At 52.0% G+C, this 19,156-nt stretch overlaps 10 protein-coding genes across 10 annotated transcripts; 4 read left to right on the top strand and 6 right to left on the bottom strand.

The window, feature by feature from the left end:
• Positions 1-33: 33 nt before the first annotated feature.
• On the bottom strand, positions 34-195 carry B0T23DRAFT_298424 (uncharacterized protein; the record flags this gene model as incomplete). Its single annotated transcript, XM_062834300.1, has 1 exon — positions 34-195. A coding segment is annotated over one exon (162 nt), but the record flags the coding sequence as incomplete, so codon positions are not given.
• Positions 196-282: 87 nt separating this feature from the next.
• Positions 283-1,780, bottom strand: B0T23DRAFT_389679 (vitamin-D-receptor interacting mediator subunit 4-domain-containing protein). Its single transcript, XM_062837823.1, has one exon. The coding sequence runs from the start codon at positions 1,467-1,469 to the stop codon at positions 405-407; it is 1,065 nt and encodes a 354-aa protein (XP_062688926.1). The 5' UTR covers positions 1,470-1,780; the 3' UTR covers positions 283-404.
• A 107-nt stretch (positions 1,781-1,887) lies between these two features.
• Positions 1,888-3,260, top strand: B0T23DRAFT_389672 (ubiquinol-cytochrome-c reductase complex subunit-domain-containing protein). Its single transcript, XM_062837822.1, has 6 exons — positions 1,888-2,083; positions 2,247-2,299; positions 2,412-2,465; positions 2,741-2,834; positions 2,897-2,953; positions 3,014-3,260. The coding sequence occupies exons 1-6, from the start codon at positions 2,075-2,077 to the stop codon at positions 3,020-3,022; spliced, it is 276 nt and encodes a 91-aa protein (XP_062688925.1). The 5' UTR covers positions 1,888-2,074; the 3' UTR covers positions 3,023-3,260.
• A 52-nt stretch (positions 3,261-3,312) lies between these two features.
• B0T23DRAFT_247415 (Dol-P-Glc:Glc(2)Man(9)GlcNAc(2)-PP-Dol alpha-1,2-glucosyltransferase) lies at positions 3,313-6,186 on the top strand. The gene is made up of 4 exons (XM_062834151.1): positions 3,313-3,778; positions 3,838-4,513; positions 4,573-4,710; positions 4,767-6,186. Exons 1-4 carry the CDS (start codon positions 3,557-3,559, stop codon positions 6,014-6,016), a joined length of 2,286 nt encoding a protein of 761 aa, XP_062688924.1. The 5' UTR covers positions 3,313-3,556; the 3' UTR covers positions 6,017-6,186.
• Positions 6,187-6,745: 559 nt separating this feature from the next.
• B0T23DRAFT_399711 (uncharacterized protein) lies at positions 6,746-7,255 on the bottom strand (the record flags this gene model as incomplete). Its single annotated transcript, XM_062838439.1, has 1 exon — positions 6,746-7,255. One exon carries the CDS (start codon positions 7,253-7,255, stop codon positions 6,746-6,748), a length of 510 nt encoding a protein of 169 aa, XP_062688923.1.
• A 1,869-nt stretch (positions 7,256-9,124) lies between these two features.
• B0T23DRAFT_326266 (glycosyl hydrolase) lies at positions 9,125-10,312 on the bottom strand (the record flags this gene model as incomplete). Its single annotated transcript, XM_062835552.1, has 4 exons — positions 9,125-9,268; positions 9,347-9,871; positions 9,930-10,118; positions 10,190-10,312. The coding sequence occupies 4 exons, from the start codon at positions 10,310-10,312 to the stop codon at positions 9,125-9,127; spliced, it is 981 nt and encodes a 326-aa protein (XP_062688922.1).
• Positions 10,313-11,745: 1,433 nt separating this feature from the next.
• Positions 11,746-13,784, top strand: B0T23DRAFT_408213 (trypsin-like cysteine/serine peptidase domain-containing protein; the record flags this gene model as incomplete). The annotated part of the gene is made up of 4 exons (XM_062839272.1): positions 11,746-11,838; positions 11,966-12,016; positions 12,369-13,281; positions 13,447-13,784. 4 exons carry the CDS (start codon positions 11,746-11,748, stop codon positions 13,782-13,784), a joined length of 1,395 nt encoding a protein of 464 aa, XP_062688921.1.
• A 112-nt stretch (positions 13,785-13,896) lies between these two features.
• On the bottom strand, positions 13,897-14,982 carry B0T23DRAFT_389657 (conidiation-specific protein con-10). The gene is made up of 3 exons (XM_062837821.1): positions 14,493-14,982; positions 14,335-14,422; positions 13,897-14,260 (listed from the first exon to the last, which is right to left on the bottom strand). Exons 1-3 carry the CDS (start codon positions 14,534-14,536, stop codon positions 14,132-14,134), a joined length of 261 nt encoding a protein of 86 aa, XP_062688920.1. The 5' UTR covers positions 14,537-14,982; the 3' UTR covers positions 13,897-14,131.
• A 1,300-nt stretch (positions 14,983-16,282) lies between these two features.
• On the bottom strand, positions 16,283-17,427 carry B0T23DRAFT_325734 (conidiation-specific protein (con-13); the record flags this gene model as incomplete). The annotated part of the gene is made up of 3 exons (XM_062835524.1): positions 16,283-16,526; positions 16,589-17,103; positions 17,161-17,427. 3 exons carry the CDS (start codon positions 17,425-17,427, stop codon positions 16,283-16,285), a joined length of 1,026 nt encoding a protein of 341 aa, XP_062688919.1.
• A 993-nt stretch (positions 17,428-18,420) lies between these two features.
• Positions 18,421-18,922, top strand: B0T23DRAFT_408210 (uncharacterized protein; the record flags this gene model as incomplete). Its single annotated transcript, XM_062839271.1, has 2 exons — positions 18,421-18,508; positions 18,780-18,922. The coding sequence occupies 2 exons, from the start codon at positions 18,421-18,423 to the stop codon at positions 18,920-18,922; spliced, it is 231 nt and encodes a 76-aa protein (XP_062688918.1).
• Positions 18,923-19,156: the final 234 nt, after the last annotated feature.

Below are 19,156 nucleotides of genomic sequence, written 5' to 3'. Positions count from 1 at the left end.
CATTGAGGTTGAGTGGTTGTCACCATTAGGAGCGGGGTGGGGTATGAGAGTTAGGCACACGCCGAAGAAAAGTCTTGCTGTACAACACATAGGTAGAGTTGGACGGCTACTCTGATCTGGCTTAGAGAAAATAAAGGCAACTGGGGGTAATTGGGCGCGAGGATGGATGGTATCCTGATTTTTGTGTATCATCATATTTAGCCTTTTATTTAACCTTGGAAAGATCAATATTTGCTCGTGGGAGCAAGAGCTATATGCTCAATATCTTTTGGCTTTGCTGTCGCATGCAAGAAATGGTTTCCAAATGATTCCAGTTCACCTGCAACGCCAATCTTGGGTATCAAGCAACGCCATTTTTTCCCTCCACCCTATCCCACCCATCACCTCCACAGCCAGCCCAGAGTCTAGTCCTCATCATCGTCATCGTCATCATCCATCCCATCCAAGAAAGTAAACTGACTCCTCCCACCACCACCTGCACTGGACGCCGCCGCAGCCGGGGCGCCTGCAGCCGGCCCCGAAATACTTCCACTCCTCTCTGCCTCCTCCCGTCTCGCCCTCTCCCTCTCTCTCGCCATCCTCTCGCGCTCCTCGCGCATACGCCTCTCCTCCTCTTCCCTTTCCCGTATCGCCCGCTCCTCCGCCTCCTTCCTTGCCTCCTCTTCCTCTTTCTTTCTTCGCTCTTCTTCCTCCGGGTCATAACCCTTGGGGTCCACGGCCCGCGAAACCAGCGACTGGTAGGCGGCCATGCCGCCCATGCGCACCTTGTCCTCCGTCGGCCAGGGGTGGAATTGGTATCCTGTCAAAAGGTTGATGTGCGGTTTGAAGTCTTCGGGAAGGGCGGTTTGGTTGGCTGAAGGTGGAGGTGGCGGTTGGGAGAAGGGGGCTGTGGTTGTGGTGACAGGGCCGGGGCCAGAAGGGCCCGAAGCGGCGGGTGTGGGGGCCGCGCTGGCGGCGGGGGTGCCGGCTGCTGTTGCGGTTCCGCCGCCACCGCCGGGCATGGGGGTTTGTGCTGCCGAGTCGACTTCCATCGGCTGGCCTCCTTGTCCTCCTACTTGTTGAGATTCACTAGGTTCGCTGTTATAAAGCAGGTGTGCTGGCGGAAGCGTGGTGCGACTTATGCGCTTGGCGTAGTTGAGCAGCTCGTGCGTGGTGAACTGGTACTTGGGGCCGGTGGCAGGGTACTGCGTCGCGGGTGTGGATTTGACTTCCTTGCGCATGTTCCAGAGTCCGCCGATGATGTCCTTGGTTTGTTGGTCGAGCGAGGCGGTCTCTTGTCGTAGCTGGAGGATGCGCGCATGGTTGTTTTGGTGGCGCTCGAGCTCTTTGAGGCCGGCGGCGAGCTCGCGGTCGGCGGCTACGAGATCTTCGGCGAGCTTCTCGGAGGGATTGTATTTGGCGATTGAGTCGATGAAGGTGGCGAGGGCCTTTTCCACCCGCTCGAAGCGGCTGTCGAGATATTTGTCCATGTTGTGAAAGGGGTGTTTGGAGGTTCAGCACGGTCGTTTTGCGCTGTGGTTGGAAGACCCGCGTTCGTGTGTCTTCTATAACAGGCTCGGATCAGGAGTGACGATGATGGAAGTGCGGTAGTGGAAATCAGTTGAAATTCCTCCGAACGGTGCCGTCGTTCAATGCGGAAGCTAAGCGCGACCACGCCAATGAAAGTCTGCTGTTGCTAGTGAGCGAACGGATCTTGAAGTGGAAAGATTCGGTCTCGGAGCTTGAAAGTCGACGATGATGGATGGTGGGGCGTTTCAGTGCTGCGATACGCCGTTGAGGTGCGCGCCAGGCCTGTGACCACCAGCTGCAGGGATGCAGCTCTTAAAAGAGGATCCACTCTTCCCGTCGGCCCAGGCTTCAAGCTGCCGGCCGGCAAAGGCTCCATATGCAACAAACCGCCCAAGTGACTGCGAATCATCAAGCTTCTGATTGGTGCCTGAGGCCGCAAAGCGATCCCGGCTTCGTCCGGCAAAGAATCTCGCGCATCGCGGACCATCCAAAACCAGCTCCTAGTTCGAGATCTTGTTGCAGCCATTGACGCACCAGCTCGCTCGTTCTCGACGATACAGCCAAGATGTTCGCCGTACGTGCCACGCAGCTCCCTATATGCCCCCGATTTTCCACTTCGAACAGCGTCGCATTTTCACGGTGCGACAAGCGATGCCCAGCTAGCTGAAGCCCGCCGAACATCATCACCGTATGACGACAGAAGATTATGGAGCTAACTTCGAGCCTCGCGAATTCAGACTTCCATCCTCCGCTCTGCGTACCCTGCGTACAAGAGCCCCTACGGCCCTAAGTAAGCGACGACCAAACGACGATCTCGCCCGCACAGCGACCGGCGCCTACCGGCACGATTTGTACAGGCGGGAAAACAGCTTAGGAACAAGCTGCTGATGCGTCGGAATTAGGTACCAGTACCAGCCTCACATCGATGGCATCACTCCCAAGCAGCTCTACAGAATGTAGGTTACCTTTCCGCGAAATTAATTTGGCTTGGAGGTCGCTGGGAGCTATGGAGGCTTTGGGATGGGAGCTTTGGGGGAACTTTCAGAGGAGGGACCAATTCTTCAAAGTCCCAGGAGTATGGGTCAGCAAGATCGAAGGATAAGGGATCGGTGCAACAGTTCTGTTATGCCGAAAGAGATGGCCACACGTTTGACTTTGGAGGGGCGGTCATGTTCTTGAGAGGACGCGGAACGGACCAAAACCGTGACCAACGGCTAACTAATTTCTATAGCCTCCCCCAGGCCGCTGCTTGGACTGGTGTCGCCCTCTTCGCCGTCGTCTACTACGCTTCCGGCATTCCCCGTCTCCGCAGAGACGTCCTCCAGGTACAAAGAGCACCCCCTGGTCCTGAGAGCATCGGTATCAGTTAACTAACAGCCACACACAGCGCATCCCCTACCTCGGCGAGAGGTACTTCGTCAACGAGATCCCTGCCTCTGACAACGTGAGTTTTATAACATTTCTCCGGCGGCATATCAGTAAGACTGTAGCTAACACATGATAGCCGTTCTAAATTATCGCTTTGATACCACGGAAGGCATGGTGGGATTTTGGGGCGCTGGGGACTGTATGTTGTCTAGTTGCACACGCGCCTGTCGTATGACACGGCTTGTATAAGATACAGTATATTATAGACGACTACACATCAAGCCATCATACCCCTCCTTGTCAACAGTATGTGGTTGCCCATAGATCTGAAAGACGAGTTCTCGGCTTGACATCAAATTCTAGAACGTTTTTGACATCAAACGTCCCGTAGCTCATGATGGGATGATGCGCACAGACCCTCGGGCCTCTATTCTAGGGGGGTGGGGTCGTCATTAGCAGCTCCTTGCCAAGACGCATCCTCAACACCAGTGAGATGTCCCGGATCACTAACACTTGTACAACCACGCCAACTACAACATCAATTTGTAAGAGGGAAACCTAGGTAGGTAGTAGGCTTCGTCTCCTCATCATTCGGGCTTCTACCTTACTGTGTCATATCATCCTATGTTCACGAGGATATGACGTCCGCTCGTTTCTCATTTCAATCCTCAATTTCTTCATGATGGATGCTCTACGTGTCCTCCTGGAGACCTCCACGTTCAACGAGGTGCTGAGAGGGCTGGCCATCTCAATTCTTCTAGCCAAGCTTACCCAATCTACAATAAGCAGCTCAAAATCCCAGGGCTCTACCTTCATCACAGCCAGCGGCTTTATTCTGATTTACTTTTTCGCTCGCGCGTGGCTGGCTCTCGTAAACCACTATGCCCCTGAGCCTTACCTGGTAAGAAACCCCCGTTGGCTACAGCCTAGGTTCAGTCACTAACATCCCACCTGCAATAGGACGAAGTCTTCCACATCCCCCAAGCCCAAACATACTGCGAAGGCCGCTACCATGAGTGGGACAACAAAATCACCACTCCCCCGGGACTGTACCTCCTCTCCGTAGGTTGGCACAAACTCATGCGTCTGGCCGAGTGCACTCCATCTTCTCTGCGCTCCAACAACCTCGTCGCCACCCTCCTCATAGCCCTACTTGCTCTGTCATGTCGGCGTAGGATCGAGGCACAGACTGCGGTTGGGACAGAAAAGAGTGCTGTTTCCCTTTACGCTTATCATACCGCCATCAACATTGCTCTGTTCCCCGTCATATTCTTCTTCTCGGGGCTCTACTACACAGACGTCGCGTCTACTCTGGTGATGTTGGTGGCATACCGGAATCACTTAAACCGGGTGGCTTCTCATTCCCAGAAGCCGGGGTTTCTCAATGGTCTTTGGACTGTTATCTTGGGCGTCGCCGCGCTCTTTATGAGGCAGACGAATGTTTTCTGGGTGGTGGTGTACATGGGCGGTCTGGAGGCTGCGCATGTGGTCAAGGGACTGAAGCCAAAGCCTGTTTCTAAGAATGACACTCCGGACTTCGTCTTAGAAAACATCCGAGATTCCTTCGGTTTTTGGTTGAGGAGGTATGCGGTGGGAGATGTGCATGATCCACCGGTTGATATGGCCTGGCCTGATGGTATGCCCACCCGCTCTGCCTGTACCTGAAGGAGGATGATGCTGATGCTATTTCTACAGATTGGGCGTTGTGTCTCTTGAGTATCGGCATCGCTGCTCTTTGCAACCCGCTCAGGGTGTTGAGACAGGTGTGGCCTCATATCACCATCATGGGCCTCTTTGCTGGGTTCGTGGCTTGGAATGGGGGTGTTGTACTTGGTTTGTCCCTCTTTACCTCGACATTGGTGAACCACTGGATCCTAACCAACTTGTAGGAGATAAATCCAACCATATCGCCACGATCCATCTCCCCCAGATGCTCTACATCTGGCCTTTCTTTGCCTTCTTCTCTGCCCCTCTTCTCATCCCCTGCGTTCTTTCTACCCTAGCAGGTCAAATCACTCGCACCAAATCTACCACGCCTTCACACACAACTACCAAAGACCCAGGCCGCTCTTCATGGAGATCTACCAAACCATTAATCAAATCCAAGAAATCCTCAACAACTAAACCACCCCAAAAATCAGGCCCAACTCCCGCCTCCTCCTCCTTCTCCCCCGACACGAACTCATCAGGCCGAGGCTTCCGCTTCATCCTCGACTTGGTCCTCTCCCGCAAACTCTATTACCCATTTTACCTCCTCACCACCCTCCTCCTCTCCGCCGCCATCATCCGCTACAACACAATCATCCACCCCTTCACCCTCGCCGACAACAGGCACTACATGTTCTACATCTTCCGGTACACCATCCTCCGCTCCTCTTTGGTTCGCCTCGCCCTCGTGGCGGCCTACACTTTGTCGCGATGGCTCATCTGGAAACGGCTCGAGGGGAATAACCCTCCTTTGCGAGATCTTGGGGGCGAGACGGGCCTGAAGATCACGGAGAATAAGCTGAAGTGGAGGGATGAGTTTTCTGCATCTCCTTTTGTTACTCAGGACTTTTACGGCCCCAAGACGATAAATAATGACGAACAAAAGAACATAAAGGCCAAGCAGAAGGAAGAAGAAGAAGAAGAAGAAGATTGGCTCGTCGGCGGCGCCTACACAACCCTCTCCCCCTCCTCTACCCAACCTAGTCCCGCCACTTCCTCCCCGCCCACATCTACTGTTCTTCTCTGGCTTTTGACCACCACCCTGTCTCTCGTCACTGCGCCCCTGGTCGAGCCGAGGTACTTTATCTTGCCATGGGTGTTTTATCGGTTGTTGGTACCTGCTATGCCGCTGTCTTCGTCTCTTATCTCTTCCGGTTCTTCTTCTTCGTTTGCGTCTTCTACCACTGACAGCGGCAACGGTGATGGCAATGCTGCTGCCACTGCGGTGCGACAGCAACAAAACGGGAATGGAAAAAGAGGGCTCCTCTGGAATATCATCCGCAGAACCGACGCGTCGTTGGCCCTAGAGACGGCCTGGTTCCTAGCCATCAACATTGGGACCATGTACATGTTCCTCTTCAAGCCGTTTTACTGGAAGACTGCAAGTGGGGAGATGCTGGATGGCGGGCGGTTACAGAGGTTTATGTGGTGATTTATTCTCTTGTGGTTATTCTTCTTGGATGCTTGACTCAAGATGTACGTATCTATCTGCCTCTGTTATCAGGTCAGCCGAATTCCAGGTGTAATCATACACAGCCTGTGTAAAAGAGAGAAGAGCTCAAAAAGAAATGTAGAGGTAGTTTTGGCACTCCCAAAGAGGGCCAAAAGGTGACAAAACAAACAAAGTACAATAAAAAATGGTGACTGTTCCAGAGTGAGATATACCAAACGGCGATATTGTGCTTTTTTTACTGTAGTCTTACAGCACCCTCTGACGGTGCATTGATAACTAGTTAAAATATCAAGTTTTGTTTATACACGCCGATAGCATTCAGATAACATATAGCATAGCGTAAAGTGTGATTGTAGCTAATCCCCCCGTTCCAAGTATGATGTTTTCCTTTGCCCCTTCACCTAACGCCACCTTTGAATATCTGATAAAAGAAGAAACCTTTTGACGCCCCCTTTGAAAACATTCTGTTGAGACGTCCTGACCACTCTGCAGTGTACTGCTTCGACGAGGTCTATCCCATATGCCCATGCTATGTCCGTGTCGCTATGTGTGTGTGTGTGTGTGTGTGTATGTGTGTGTGTGTGGTCTTATTTTGCTGTTGCTTTTTGCCCCGTCGCAAGAAAACGTTCTTGTATGGCGCAATCCAAGAAAGGCAACGGGGGCTTTCACTGGTGCGGACGAGATATCGACATCCTCCTCTTTTCTCTTTCAAAGACTCAATCGATCCAAGCTCAATCTATCCCCACTCCTAATCCGCCGTACAACACCTAATTTGAAGAACTTTTCTTCGCCTGTTGCTGTCCTTCCCCCAATGTACAGTTTTTCTGCGCCGGACACCTCGCGGAAGCCCTCACTGCTGCTGTCACTCCCTCTCCTCCTACTGTTGTGATGGTGATGACGATGGTGTCGGTTGCCTTCTGGAATGGGAATGCTCGAGTGATGCGAGCGCGGTGATAGAGGAAGTTGTCCCATGACACCACCTTCGCGCCCAGGCGGAGAGCTTGGTGATGATGCTTGATTGCTCGAGGATGTAGTGATTGTGCGCGGCGTCGCTACAGTGCCAGCGGAGTTCGTGGGATTGGCTTGGGCAGTTGCGCCACCTGGCGCCGTCGCTGTGGCATTCTTGTTGGGCTGTTGACCATTGTAGAGCGAAGAAGGTGGCTGTTGGCGGAAGGCGGCGAAGAAGGTAGACAGGAAAAAGGGACGTTGGGACGGCATGGTGGATGGCATTCCAATTTGGAACCAGAACGTCGCTGGCACGACTCCCGAATGTTGTGTCTGCACGGCGGATGTGTGGAGGGTTTGGAGGTGAGGGATATGTTGTGTGTCCCTAGAATATTACGGTTTGTGGTGATTTGCGTGGGACGAGAAATGTTTGTGGGAAGCAGGCGGCTGCTATCGGAAACGATTGCTGGACCGGCGAACCAGAGGCCCGAGATGCGGCACGATGTGTTGGTCTGCCAGAAAATGGCGACGAGTTGTCGACCTGATGCAGGACGTCCTGCACGTTGCAAGCCCTTTCAATGTCTCTCCTCTGGACCTGCCCTTTTCAAGTAGGGTAATTCCTGACGTCGGTCCTGGTGTCCGAGCCCTTGGCCTTGGAGCCCCAGGTTGCGCCGTGCGGTGGGCTGGGCTTGGCTTGGATGGAACGATCCCCGCAGAGTTTCCCTTTTGAGCGCGTTGGGGGTTGGAGTTGGATAGGAAGTTGGGAAGTTGTCGCTTCACAGCTGCTTATATTGGTGGTTGTTGTATAGATGGAACTTGGAAGTGTCAATGGCGGCTGCGGTAGGTGGTGGACAGCAAGGTTCTCGCGATGCTAGTCTACTATTTCGGTTCGACGGATCATTCAATCGCTTAACGCGCTGGTAACAAGAGGGGCTGATTCGCGGTCATCGAGATTCCAAGGGCAGCAAGGGGTTAATTAGACGGATACTAAAGTGCAGAAAGCTGTGGAGTAACGCAGACAAAAGAAAGCGCAGAGCTGAGAGGAAGCCGAGTTGAGGTATGACGAAGGCCGGGCTGGGAACTGGAAATGCACGAATGACGGATGGACAAGAAGCGATCGCATGGAAACGATCGAAACTGGGGAATGGGCGGCGGACGGAAGGAGGATCTCTGGGCGGCCAGGCAAGCGACAACAAGCGACGACTTACTTGCCTCCTGCCGTCCAAAGCCGACCGACCGACCGACTTTCTCAACCTCGTTTGAACGCAATGTTCCTCGGCTGCCTGTGGAGACCCTCGAGTGTAAGTGTTAGTGTATACGCCTATTTCTCACCAGATATCGACAACTCGCTAGCAGATGTACGGCCGCTATTCAGATGCTACACTACATTACATACATTACATCCAAGCAGGATTCCTTCGCAACGGAGTCGGAGAGTCCGGGTCGGTTAATCCCGGAACATTCTCCACAAAGTTCAGTAATGAAAGGGTGCCCATTGGTTACAGGGCTGCATGACCGTGAAAGAGCGGTGGTCATTGGTTGCGCTTTGACCCACAACGGTCCATCTGCATCTCCTGGGATTTTATGCGGGGGAATGGAATTCTGGAGGGGAGACGCTGACACATTGTTTTGTTTCCTTTTGCAACCACTCTTGAAACCAACAACACACGGCGACTGACTGTCGACACTTCCAATTTACTCGGAGCCGGGTGCAATATCACCAAAGGGTCATCAGATACAACTATTCCAATCTGTACGGTCGCTCACGTCGATCCAGCGGTTGACACTCGCAAACACATGACGTTGTTGATGTATATTCTAAAGGTAAAAAGGTACAAGAAAAGAAGAGACTACCCTGCACGTGAGTGGAAGTCAAGGTCTTATATGCGATACCATGGGATGAAAAACCAACGGTAAGCATGTGATCTGGCGCATGTCTGGCACCGCCATGACCCCTACAACCTCTTGTGCTAGTCCATACGAAGCCTTTTAACCAGACCTTACTTATACGAACCGTGTACGATCTGGCGGTTCGGTTCGAACTTAGGCGGACAACAAGGCATTTCTTTCGGCGGTGGTGCTGCATCGAAGATGGCTTTGGTCAGCTACCATGACTCTCTCTATCACAGATCAGGGCGAAACTTACATGGGAATCACGTATCCGTGGCGTGGGTTGGCCGGGAGCTTGTAGTTCTGCGTCTTGGTATAGTGACCGGTGGCAATGTTGGTAGTCTCGAACGGCATATATCCGGATCCCTTGGTGTTGTTGTCGATCCAGAGATGCCACTGTTAAATGACAACGAGTTAGCACGACCAACGGAACAGTCAACATGTCAACAAACGAGTATAGCCGAGCGCACGCACCTTGCTGGGGGTCTTGTTGTCCCTGAAGATCAACGGTCCCTCACCAGATGGCAAAGCGCCCTGTCCAATGTTCTCCGAGACCTTCTTCCATTGTCCCGACAGTCCGTTGTACGACACGTTCTCCTGGATCAATCCGTTGGGTCCGTTCTTGGTGATCATATAGTAAGCTCCGTTATCGCCGGCAGTGATGGTGACATCCATGCCGTATCCTACGAGATACTCTTCCGCCTTGGTGAAGGTCACAAAATCCTTGGTATAGCAACGGAGGATCTTCCATCCGGCCGAGATGCCGTTGCCGTTAGAGAGAACGCTCGAAGTCCAGTACACCATGTAAGCGTTGCGAGCAGGGTCCCAGATGGCATCGGGCGCCCAGGTCATGCCGGCATTGTCGGGGGATACCTTGGCGAGGCGGGGGCCAGACCAGTTCTTCAGGTTGGTGGACTCCCAGACGACAATGGACTTGGAGCCCTTGGTTTGCATGTCGGTGTTGGACCAGCCGCCTGGCAGACCGTTGACTTTGAGGTCCTGGGGCAGAGTGTCAGTGGCTGTGGGTTCTGCTTAGGATGGATGGTGAGAAACGTACAGTGGCAATGATCCAAAACTTGCTTCTGTCCGGAGCAGCGATCAATGAAGGGTCGCGAATGCCCTTGGTACCGACGTTGGTGGTCAGGAAGGGTTGACCATTCTTGAGCGTTGTCCATTGAGTGGGATCATTGTTGTTGCTGACAGCCATATAGATCTGCTCGCCGTTGGAGGTGCCTTCGCCGGTGAACTAGGTGATTGTCAGTTCTTGAACTTGGCCTTTTCCAAGGCACAAAAGTACGGCAGAAAAGGCTGACTCACGTAAACATAGGCATAGTCGGTGAAGCTGGTGTCTGTTGACCTGATGTCACATGGGTTCGCGGCTGGGGCGGCCCAGATGGGCGACAGCAGGAAGGCCCAGGAGAAATAGGCGGAGGCTTTCATCGTAAGTGTCTAATGTCAGCTAAGTCCGGTTCTGTTGTGAAGTGGCTGATGATGCTTTGACTCCAGAACACAGGCCATCACTGACATCTTTATACCAACGAGTTCCCAGCAACCGCTCCGACCAAACCTCACTTATCGAATTAAGGCAATAACTGCCGAAATTTGAGGTGTTGTTCAGGAGGTAAACAACATCTGACCTACGCGCGCGAATGACAACCAGGGCTTGTTTGAAGCTCCTCGCTATGCGTTACCTCCTCACTGTTTGACGTGCCAAGAAGAACCACTCGCTCGGAGCTTGTTTGAAACATTGCCTATTTGGGACACGAGACATTACTGTATACCACCTCGCCAGGGGTCGTTTGAGGCTACTCGCGATGCCTTGGCGCCTCCTGCTTCAAGGTGCCAGGAAGAATCACTCCCACCGCTCGGAGCTGTCCGAGAAAATCGCCTGTTTGGGACACGAGACGTCACCATAATACCTTTCCAGAAGGATGTTTCTCCGGACGTCCCGTTAGACTCTTTTCGGGGCGTGCTCGGCCTACCCGTAGGGCTTAGAGATGGAAATCTGGAGATCTGGCGGAATGTGGTTTGCGGACTTCGTAGTAAATTGGCAGGATGGGACTAATGCCTGGCCCCCGTCACTTGCCTGGTGTGTCCCTTAACAGTTTCTCGCCATTTCTGGCGAGGCCGTCGTTAGAGATGATAACTTGGCAATCGAAACTACTCCACTATCTTGGATGGGCGTGGTGTGGTTGGTTCAAAAGTCTTGGCGGGTCAAAGCTTCAGAAAGTCATTTCTGTTCAGGACCTTCCGACTTCCGAGGTGCGGGAGACTGACTGCCTTTTCTGAAACGCAACCTTTTGTACAGGCCGATACTGGGTTATTTGTTAGCTCAAGACCCCTGGTCAACTTATCCAGGCGTTTCAACAAGTTCGCATGAACATATCAAATTAAGTAATGATCCCCTATTCTTGACTATGACCCTGTATACATGCTTCCCACCTGCCGAGACACTTTCGAGCACCCATTTTATAAGTGCGCCGAACATGCCCTCGACGCCCTGCCAAGTTCGCAGCAGGCAACTGGTGGAAGATCTAGGACCTTGACCTCTTGTCAGGAACAGTGATTGGCGCGCTTCAGCTCTTCGGTGCTTTATCTGATGAAGTTAAGGATTTAAAGTTTTGGTACCGCGCCCTTCAACTACCGATAAGGTTGAAGCCGTCTTCCAAGAAGAACTTGGCCGCTCATTGATCGGTAACAGATCTCAACCGGGATATCGGGCCACCTTCGCGGGATGTAGGGCTAGATCCCGGTGCATTGCCCTCAAATGAGTCAAAACCTGCTCTTGCAAGCTCCGAGATTCATGACTGAAAGCGTCCATGATGCCACGGGCAGCACATCCTCGAAACATGTGTTGATATGAAGGTCCGAGGATGTCAAAAGCAGAGTTGGACACGAATACACAAGGCTACCATCATCGAGCGATGAAGGATCACCATTCTGAAGAGGTAGCAATGACGGAGACCGTCATGTCATACGTTATGCAAGGCGCAGCGCAAGGGGAAGGGGGGTTCGACTTTCTTTGTTCACTCGTCTCGAAGACCAAACGAGAAAGAACTGCTCTCAACTTTTGCATTCTGTCAGCCAATGTAGGCTCATCACCTGGGAGATCTTGTTCTTGAAGTTGAGGATATTCTCACGTTGGTGGGCCCAGACAAAGACGCCTCAAATGATCCTAATAATATTTTTTTTCATCGAATTTTTCCGAGCTTTTGTCGGCGGGTTAGTTGGGTTGAAAGGAGAAGCACAGGAATGAACAAAGAGACAAGCTTTTCGAACGGTACAATGGCATTGATGAAAGGAAGACTCGATTCAACTTACAACAGCACACGAGTATCAAGTGATACAGTCGAGATCTTTACAATCACCATTGTCAACTCCGTCATCTTTCACAGTCTTCCTTTGCTTCTCTGGTCGATGAGCTCTTTTGTAGATAATGGCCCATCTCCTCACTTCTAGTAGAATTCCCGAGGAGGTTTACTGTACTATAATATAGTTGGATCCTAGGACAACCGGTGCAGCTCATCAAATTGCGTGGGACAATTTGGTTTCCCACTTGTTACACTACAAGATGATGAAAGCGTGTTCATGTACCGGCCAGGCAGAGGTACTGAATCGAGGAACCAAGCGTTGTACCAAAGAGTTACAACAAAGCATCACCACCATCGCCCAACAACCGACCCCGAAGAAAAAGCCGAAACAATGCCGCTTGCCGCGCTCGTACCGACCCAGAATCAGAACCGCCAACACCAACACCTCCGGTAACTCGGACTCAATCTCCCCAACAACCAAACAAACCTTCAATCACAGTAGTAGTACGTCCCCCCAGTCTCCAATCCCTCCAACCCCTCGACAAACACCTTCAACCTCCATATCTACGCAATCCCACCCTTCCCACATCCGCAAGCTCACCCTCCGCACCCGTGGTCTCATCCCCCTCCCTTCCTCTCTCTCGTCTATTACGTCTGATCACACCCACCTTTCCCCTACATCCCACGCCCTCCTCTTGAAAAAAGCTTCCAGCCTTTCTCAATATGAACCCCTCGTGCTCCCCCGCTCCTTTCGACGACATAAAGCCCACACGGTAGATACCACTCTAGCGTTTGCGCAATCGGAAGCTGGAACGGCGTTCTGTATCAGAGAGGATGGCTTGTTGTTGACGGCGGCGCATTGTGTGGTTGAGACGGTGCAGACGGTGGGCAGATTGTTTTGGTTGGTTATGCCGGCGCCGGCGGAGGAGGAGAACTACTCGGGTTCAACATTACGAGGAGGAGGGTGTAGGAGAGGAGGTTCGAATATCCCTCCCAAGTCAAGGTCAAGGATCGTAGGTGCTAGGTGTATAGCGTGGGATTTGGGAAGGGATTTGGCGCTTTTGAAGATTACGCATGCTCAAGCCCTAGACGAGGGTTGTAGGTTATCGGCTGGAGGGGAAACTACGAGTGGAAAGATCACGAATTCCTCCTCATGCATGAGAATTGAGATGGGGGCGGGGAACTTTTCCTGTGTCAAATTACCCTCACACGGATGCGGATCAAGCAAGCCATATAAAGAACCATCCCTCCATACTCCTCTAGTAGCAATCGGCCATCCAGCCGACGAACACCCAGACGATCCGCCAGGCGTTAAGGCGTACGGGTCAGAACACCGTCGGGTCTTGCAGCTGTCTTCGGGACGATACCTCGGGATTGCGCCGGACAAGGTAGGCAACCCGCAGGATAACTCTGACACAGGCGCGATGCAGCATGATTGCTGGACGTATTGGGGGCATAGCGGCGGGCCGATCTTTGAGCAGAACACTGGAGTGCTGGTGGGCGTACATGTGGATTGGAACCCGGAAGAGCCATTGGTGAAGAGAGCGGTGCCGTGGGTGGCTGTGGAGGCGTTTTTGGAAGAGAACGGGTTTTGGAGTTGAGCACTTCTTAGCAGTGGGAGGAAGGGATGGGTTAGAATAACCGAGAATAACCGTTCAAGATGAGCCAATGTCACAGGAGTTTTGTATTTCACGACATGACAGTGAACAAGTCTTTTTAGCAAATTGTCAAAGCATTCAGTTGCCTAGAGAAAGATGATAACCGAGTTAAAGCAAAATTATCTGAGTGCGCCTTCTCACGCCAGCCAAATAAATCCCAATTGCAATCTCGTGTCATATCCCGTGCTGTTATTACAGTTCCGTCATCCAAAGGCCAAAGTCATTAATTCGTATCCCGTGCGCCAGGTCAAAATCAGATGATGGTAGTCGCAGTAGTAGGTTGATGACCTCTACTCATCGTCGTCGGCACCAGTGCCACCGGAAGCCTTGCCGCCCTTACGACCGGCCTCGCGGGCCTTCTCGGAGCCAGGCTCAAAGCTGCCGCTGGAGGCCTTGCCGCCCTTGGAAGCAATCTCGCGCTGTTTTGGGTTCATGTGTCAGTCAACGCTCAATCATGGTTCACTGCAAAGAGGTGGGGAAATCAAAAACATACCTGTTTCTCGGGATCCATGCTGGCAAAACCACCGCTGTGGCTGGCCTGACCACCCTTGGAGGCGATGGCCTGAACCTCTTCCTTGGGGCTGGAGAAATGGATTATGTTAGCAAAGTGTCTTGGCAGTGTGGCTGAGCAGAGGATGATGGGAAACATACCGGTTGGCGAAGTTGCCGGGGTTGTCGTTACCAGTGCCAGCCATGTTGATGATGTTGTTTAGGAGAATGTGATTTGGTAGTAGTTGTGCGTTGGAGTTGTTGAGTAGATGCTGTTATCTGTTGATGAGTTGCTTGATGGAGGAGAAGATATTGTTCGATTGGAAGGAGGATAAGAGATGCTTATATACACAAAAACAACTGATGTATACCAGCAACCAGACTATTGTGAATTTGTGATGTCAGTTTGTATGATGAGATGCCATCTGCCACTGAATGTTCGTTTTCGTCTCATCCGCATACTATCGTAGCCCTTTGCATCTCGCAATCGGTTCAAAATGAGAGATGGTGATGTCAACATGATGCCCACTACAGAGATCGGATTCGGTATACCAACAGCTGAGATTCTGACAGCGACCTAAATAGGTCGGTTTCGATCCGTCTCGTCGATCTCAACCTGTCCATCTCGTGCAGCGGTCGAGGCAGGAGGGAGTTCCCTGCCGCATTTGGAAATGTCAACAATTCGGGTCGATTTGGAGGTGCCAAGACTCTTTGCTTTCGGCAGCTTCCAGGCTGCAGCGGGGTCAAGGCAAGAAGCGTTGTTTGTGAGTGGTCGGGTTGACCTACGGCCCTGCGCTAGTCTCCTGTGTAAGCGTCATCACGCGGGGAATAAGCTCCCTGGGCCCCACACTAACCCCCCAGCGGCCACGCTGTGCCTGTCAGCCCCAAATCTTTCAGCCAGCTAAAATTTCATAACCTATCAGCTCGTCACCATTTCACTTGTTTGGTTTGCATTCTTCATTCGATTTGTAACAAAATAACAAAGACTCATTTTTAAGGCACGGCGAGTCGCGTCACTTTGCCGGTTCATAATGTTTGTCTGGTTGGAGCTTCCACATCCGCTCAGCCACTTCGTAATCGATTGATCTGACTTTGGAGGTCGATTTAGGCACATCGACGTGCGAAACCAGCAAAGGCCCACGCGGCGGGTTTGGTGTTGTGAAATTTCCTGACAAGCCAAGTGATGATGAAGTTGCGGCTCGAATCATCCATCGGCCGGACTCGATAGATTCCTCGTTCAGCATATACCACTTAGGCGGTTAAGTCTAGTCTACAGCTGGCCGAGCAACTGCTCTAGAACGACGTCTCATGCACTTAGTTGTCCATATGGCTACAATATGTGAGGGGGGATAGACGACAAGCTCAAATATTCAATGGGTTTCGATCTCGTTTCCATCGATGACCCTTCCCCTGGAATCCAGAGTGGGAAATGCAGATCAGATCGATGGCTGAGCCGTCAAGGTACATCGATCGAACCATTCCTTCCTTTTCGGATGTTGGCGATCTGGATCGGAAACTTCCTTTGTTCTCGGAAGAAAGGAGCAGAGGGCTTGACAGAAATCGTAACCCCGCTTGAAGACAAACAAGTGGACAAAGTCAGAATTGTGTATTTCCCACATTGGAAAGAGCCATCGGCCTTCGTTATTCATTGCCCTGGGTGCGAGTGGGCGTCTTCTGTCTATCCCCACAAACCTGCCGACTACCTCGCAACCACAAGCGACAACAAAGCATCAAATAAACATCAAATCAATTATTACCTAGTCTATCGACAAAGACAGCCTAACCTGTCCCAGTTATCCAGAATAAAAGGTTATCATTATCCCAAAAGGAGACGGTTTGATGACGTCGCTCACAACTGAGGTCTCGCAACTTCCTCAGCACTCTGAAGTCACAGCTAAACCTAGCCCAGTCAATCGCACCTCGCGGACCTGGAATCGATCATAGTTCCCGCTTCAGACCCTGAACTTGGTGCCCTTCTTACCCTTGATCTTCCTATCGGCCGCCGGTTTTCCAGGAGTAATGCCGGCCGCGGCCTCGGCGTGACGCTGAAGCTCCTTGACCAAGGCGTCGTGCTTCTTCTGCTGCCCGTCCGGCAACACTGGGTTTACACCACCAGACTCCGCCGCAACAGCAGCATTGGATGCCGCTTGACAGTGGCCACTGGCTTCCGCATCAGGTCCCATGCAAACCGTGGTACTGTTTACATTCCGGTCAGCACAGGGTCATCAAGCAAATGGGTGTTGTTGAGAAGAACTTACTCCTTGATCCAGTAACGATCGCACATCTGTCCAGGCTGCTTACGCCAGACACTGTTCAACTGTCCAACCACCTTCTTGACCTGATTGATCATACAGCCGACATTCTGGGTATAGATAGACTGTACCGTAGCATCATATCCAGCCATGACTCCCACCTGGGCATATGCCTCGAGCCAGCTGGCCTTGGAATAGTGGTCTGCGACGCAAGTGTCCTTGGCAACGGTATCCTTCCAGTCTTGCGAAAGGGAGTACCAATCGTTGATGGACGCCCCGGCAACGTGACGGTCAAGGTTGTGGCTGAGCTCATGGAAGAAGACGGACTCGGAATTGCCGCAGTCGCCAAAGAAGTAGTTGTTGAAGCTATCGCTGTAGGCTGAGCACATGTCTCCCGCAAAGCTGGAGACATAGCCATTATACTGGCGAGCCTTGACAGGGAGTTGGCCGACACGCTGCGCAATGGTGTCGATGGCCATAGGCGAGTTCTTGCATCGGCAGACGGTGGTGGGAATGGGGCACTATTGTCAAGTTAAGGTAAGCACAGATTCCGAATCCGAGGCAAGTCTTTTACCTACATCCGAGTATCTGACATCGTATACTTCGAGATCGTACGGGTTGCAGTATTTATTGTTGACAGACGTGTCATAGCACAGCTTGGGTACAGTACCCCAAGGCCATTGACTTATGGTGTAGGGTGCCGGGGTCAAACTTTGAAGTCCGCCGTTCGCATCCAGGACGTTGAGGCCGCTAAACTTCTCGCCCATCGATTCCGGGGGACCGTCCGCCAAAACAGCCGGTGCAACGGCTGCAAGCAGCAGGGCGAAGAAATGAGCCTGGGGCATTTTGCGACGAGGTTACGGTACGACAAATGTGACTTTTGGTCGGGGTATGAAGGCTGCTTGTCGAGCTAGGGCTTCGTCTCTGCCGCCGTTGCGCTGTTGGTGATGCCCAGTCCTTCTTATATGCCTTGCTTTGTCATTTGGATGGGAGTTGGGTCACCAGTATCACTAGGCGTTGACACACACCAGCGCAAACCATCACAGCCAACGGACCTCTTCACCCTATCTTGGAGCAACGCCGTGAGCGAAGCACGATTTCCATTTACGGGTGACATCAACCTTGTTTCTACGCCCGCGATGAACTCCGCTCCGCCAACAATTAGCTGATCGGTTTAGAATCCGGTGAATGAACATCAATGTACTACTGATTCGCATTCAAACCGGATGTTTCTGAACACGGAACTAGGCTTAAGATAGTCTAGTACATGTGCTGTCGATCGGGCATGCCAGACTTGCCAGCCGCTCCGAATGGTGTGTTCAGCTTACCAGCCCCGCTGGCCGCCTTACATGCAGGTACTTCCAGATCTGCTAGACTGTGAAGGGAGTAAGAGAGTCCGGTTTGAATGAAAATATGCGGTGGTGCAGGAATGGCAATCGGGGATGTCAGTGGTTGCAAGCCATCGACAAGCCGTATTGTTGCCCTTCTGGGCCAATATCTCGGTGTTGGCCGATAAGTCTCGGCAGCTAACCGCAACTGTGGTGATAGTATTGGGCCTCGCTCCTCAGTCTCCTCTCATAAGGGGGCAGACGTCAATATCTCCGAGTCAAATTCAGCACCTTAGTGCCGAACCATTGGTATACGAACCACGGGCGTCATATCTCCCGATGCTGAGACAGAAAGCGCCCTCGAAGACTGTCCTTGGAAGTTCAAAGAATAATCGATATAAAAACTTGGCAACTGTGGCAGCCTACCAAGTCTGTATCAGTGGGACGCTGTCTATCTAGCCGGACGCAGAGCCCGATTGCCAAGATTCATTGACTCAGGCGGCGTTTCAGATGATGAGATCTCTTGTCAGGTCCAGGGCGTTGAGGCTGAAGTCCACATATGGGTCACAGGCTACGGACAATTATCCGAACGGGTGTCGTATGTCGCACAAGGCTGCTATGCAATTCGATATTCAATGCCGAGTACTTCCCTATCCATGTTACTCAGTATACTCTATAGGCTTGCTGCACAAGCCGTTGCTTATATGTCTGTCAAAATTGCAGCATCCCATCATTGCCTCCTCCTTCTCCTGCTGTTGACGTCGATAGCTAATGGTAGTTTGCATTGACCTAGTATATGTGATTCTACCTATTACAGTGTCCTTAGTTTCAGACGAGTGCCCCTTCAGTAAGCATAAGGACGCCCTCAGCTCTCCCTGGTTTCCTCTTCCTGTTATCATTCGATCATCGTCTGGCTCGGAAAAGAGTACACTACATTCTCTTTGCCGCAAGGCCAATGCTCGCCATCGACAAGGGGACCTGGACATACAAGGTTATGTTTGTCAGTCTCTAGTACGAGCAAGGCTCCTGAGATCAAGAAGATAGCAGCTTATGCGCACTCATCCTGCTGTTCCCTCAGGTGTTTCTTGTAATGTGCCGTGTTCTGCAGAAAAGTCCGTGTGATCCGAGCAAACGGAGGTGTGCATACCTAACTTATTGAACTCGTGCACGGAATCCTAACTTTGTAGTTCCGCCCGAGACACCACGAAGTATATAGTCGTCGCCTTTGATCGTTCGATAAATACTT

This window comes from Neurospora hispaniola, assembly GCF_033458365.1.
Source record: "Neurospora hispaniola strain FGSC 10403 chromosome Unknown B0T23scaffold_9, whole genome shotgun sequence".
NCBI classification, from domain to species: Eukaryota; Fungi; Ascomycota; class Sordariomycetes; order Sordariales; family Sordariaceae; genus Neurospora; species Neurospora hispaniola.
The sequence above is the reverse complement of the archived record's forward strand: the minus strand, read 5'-3'. Positions and strand labels throughout refer to the sequence as shown.

Coding starts and splice junctions, on each gene's coding strand:
- B0T23DRAFT_389679 (XM_062837823.1), bottom strand. CDS start 1,469: ATGGACAAATATCTCGACAGCCGCTTCGAGCGGGTGGAAAAGGCCCTC.
- B0T23DRAFT_389672 (XM_062837822.1), top strand. Junction 2,300..2,411: donor AAGAGCCCCTACGGCCCTAA/GTAAGCGACGAC, acceptor CGTCGGAATTAG/GTACCAGTACCAGCCTCACA. Junction 2,835..2,896: donor TCCGCAGAGACGTCCTCCAG/GTACAAAGAGCA, acceptor AGCCACACACAG/CGCATCCCCTACCTCGGCGA.
- B0T23DRAFT_247415 (XM_062834151.1), top strand. CDS start 3,557: ATGATGGATGCTCTACGTGTCCTCCTGGAGACCTCCACGTTCAACGAG. Junction 4,514..4,572: donor TGATATGGCCTGGCCTGATG/GTATGCCCACCC, acceptor CTATTTCTACAG/ATTGGGCGTTGTGTCTCTTG. Junction 4,711..4,766: donor GAATGGGGGTGTTGTACTTG/GTTTGTCCCTCT, acceptor ACCAACTTGTAG/GAGATAAATCCAACCATATC.
- B0T23DRAFT_389657 (XM_062837821.1), bottom strand. CDS start 14,536: ATGGCTGGCACTGGTAACGACAACCCCGGCAACTTCGCCAACCG. Junction 14,423..14,492: donor CCCGGCAACTTCGCCAACCG/GTATGTTTCCCA, acceptor CCATTTCTCCAG/CCCCAAGGAAGAGGTTCAGG. Junction 14,261..14,334: donor GCATGGATCCCGAGAAACAG/GTATGTTTTTGA, acceptor AACCCAAAACAG/CGCGAGATTGCTTCCAAGGG.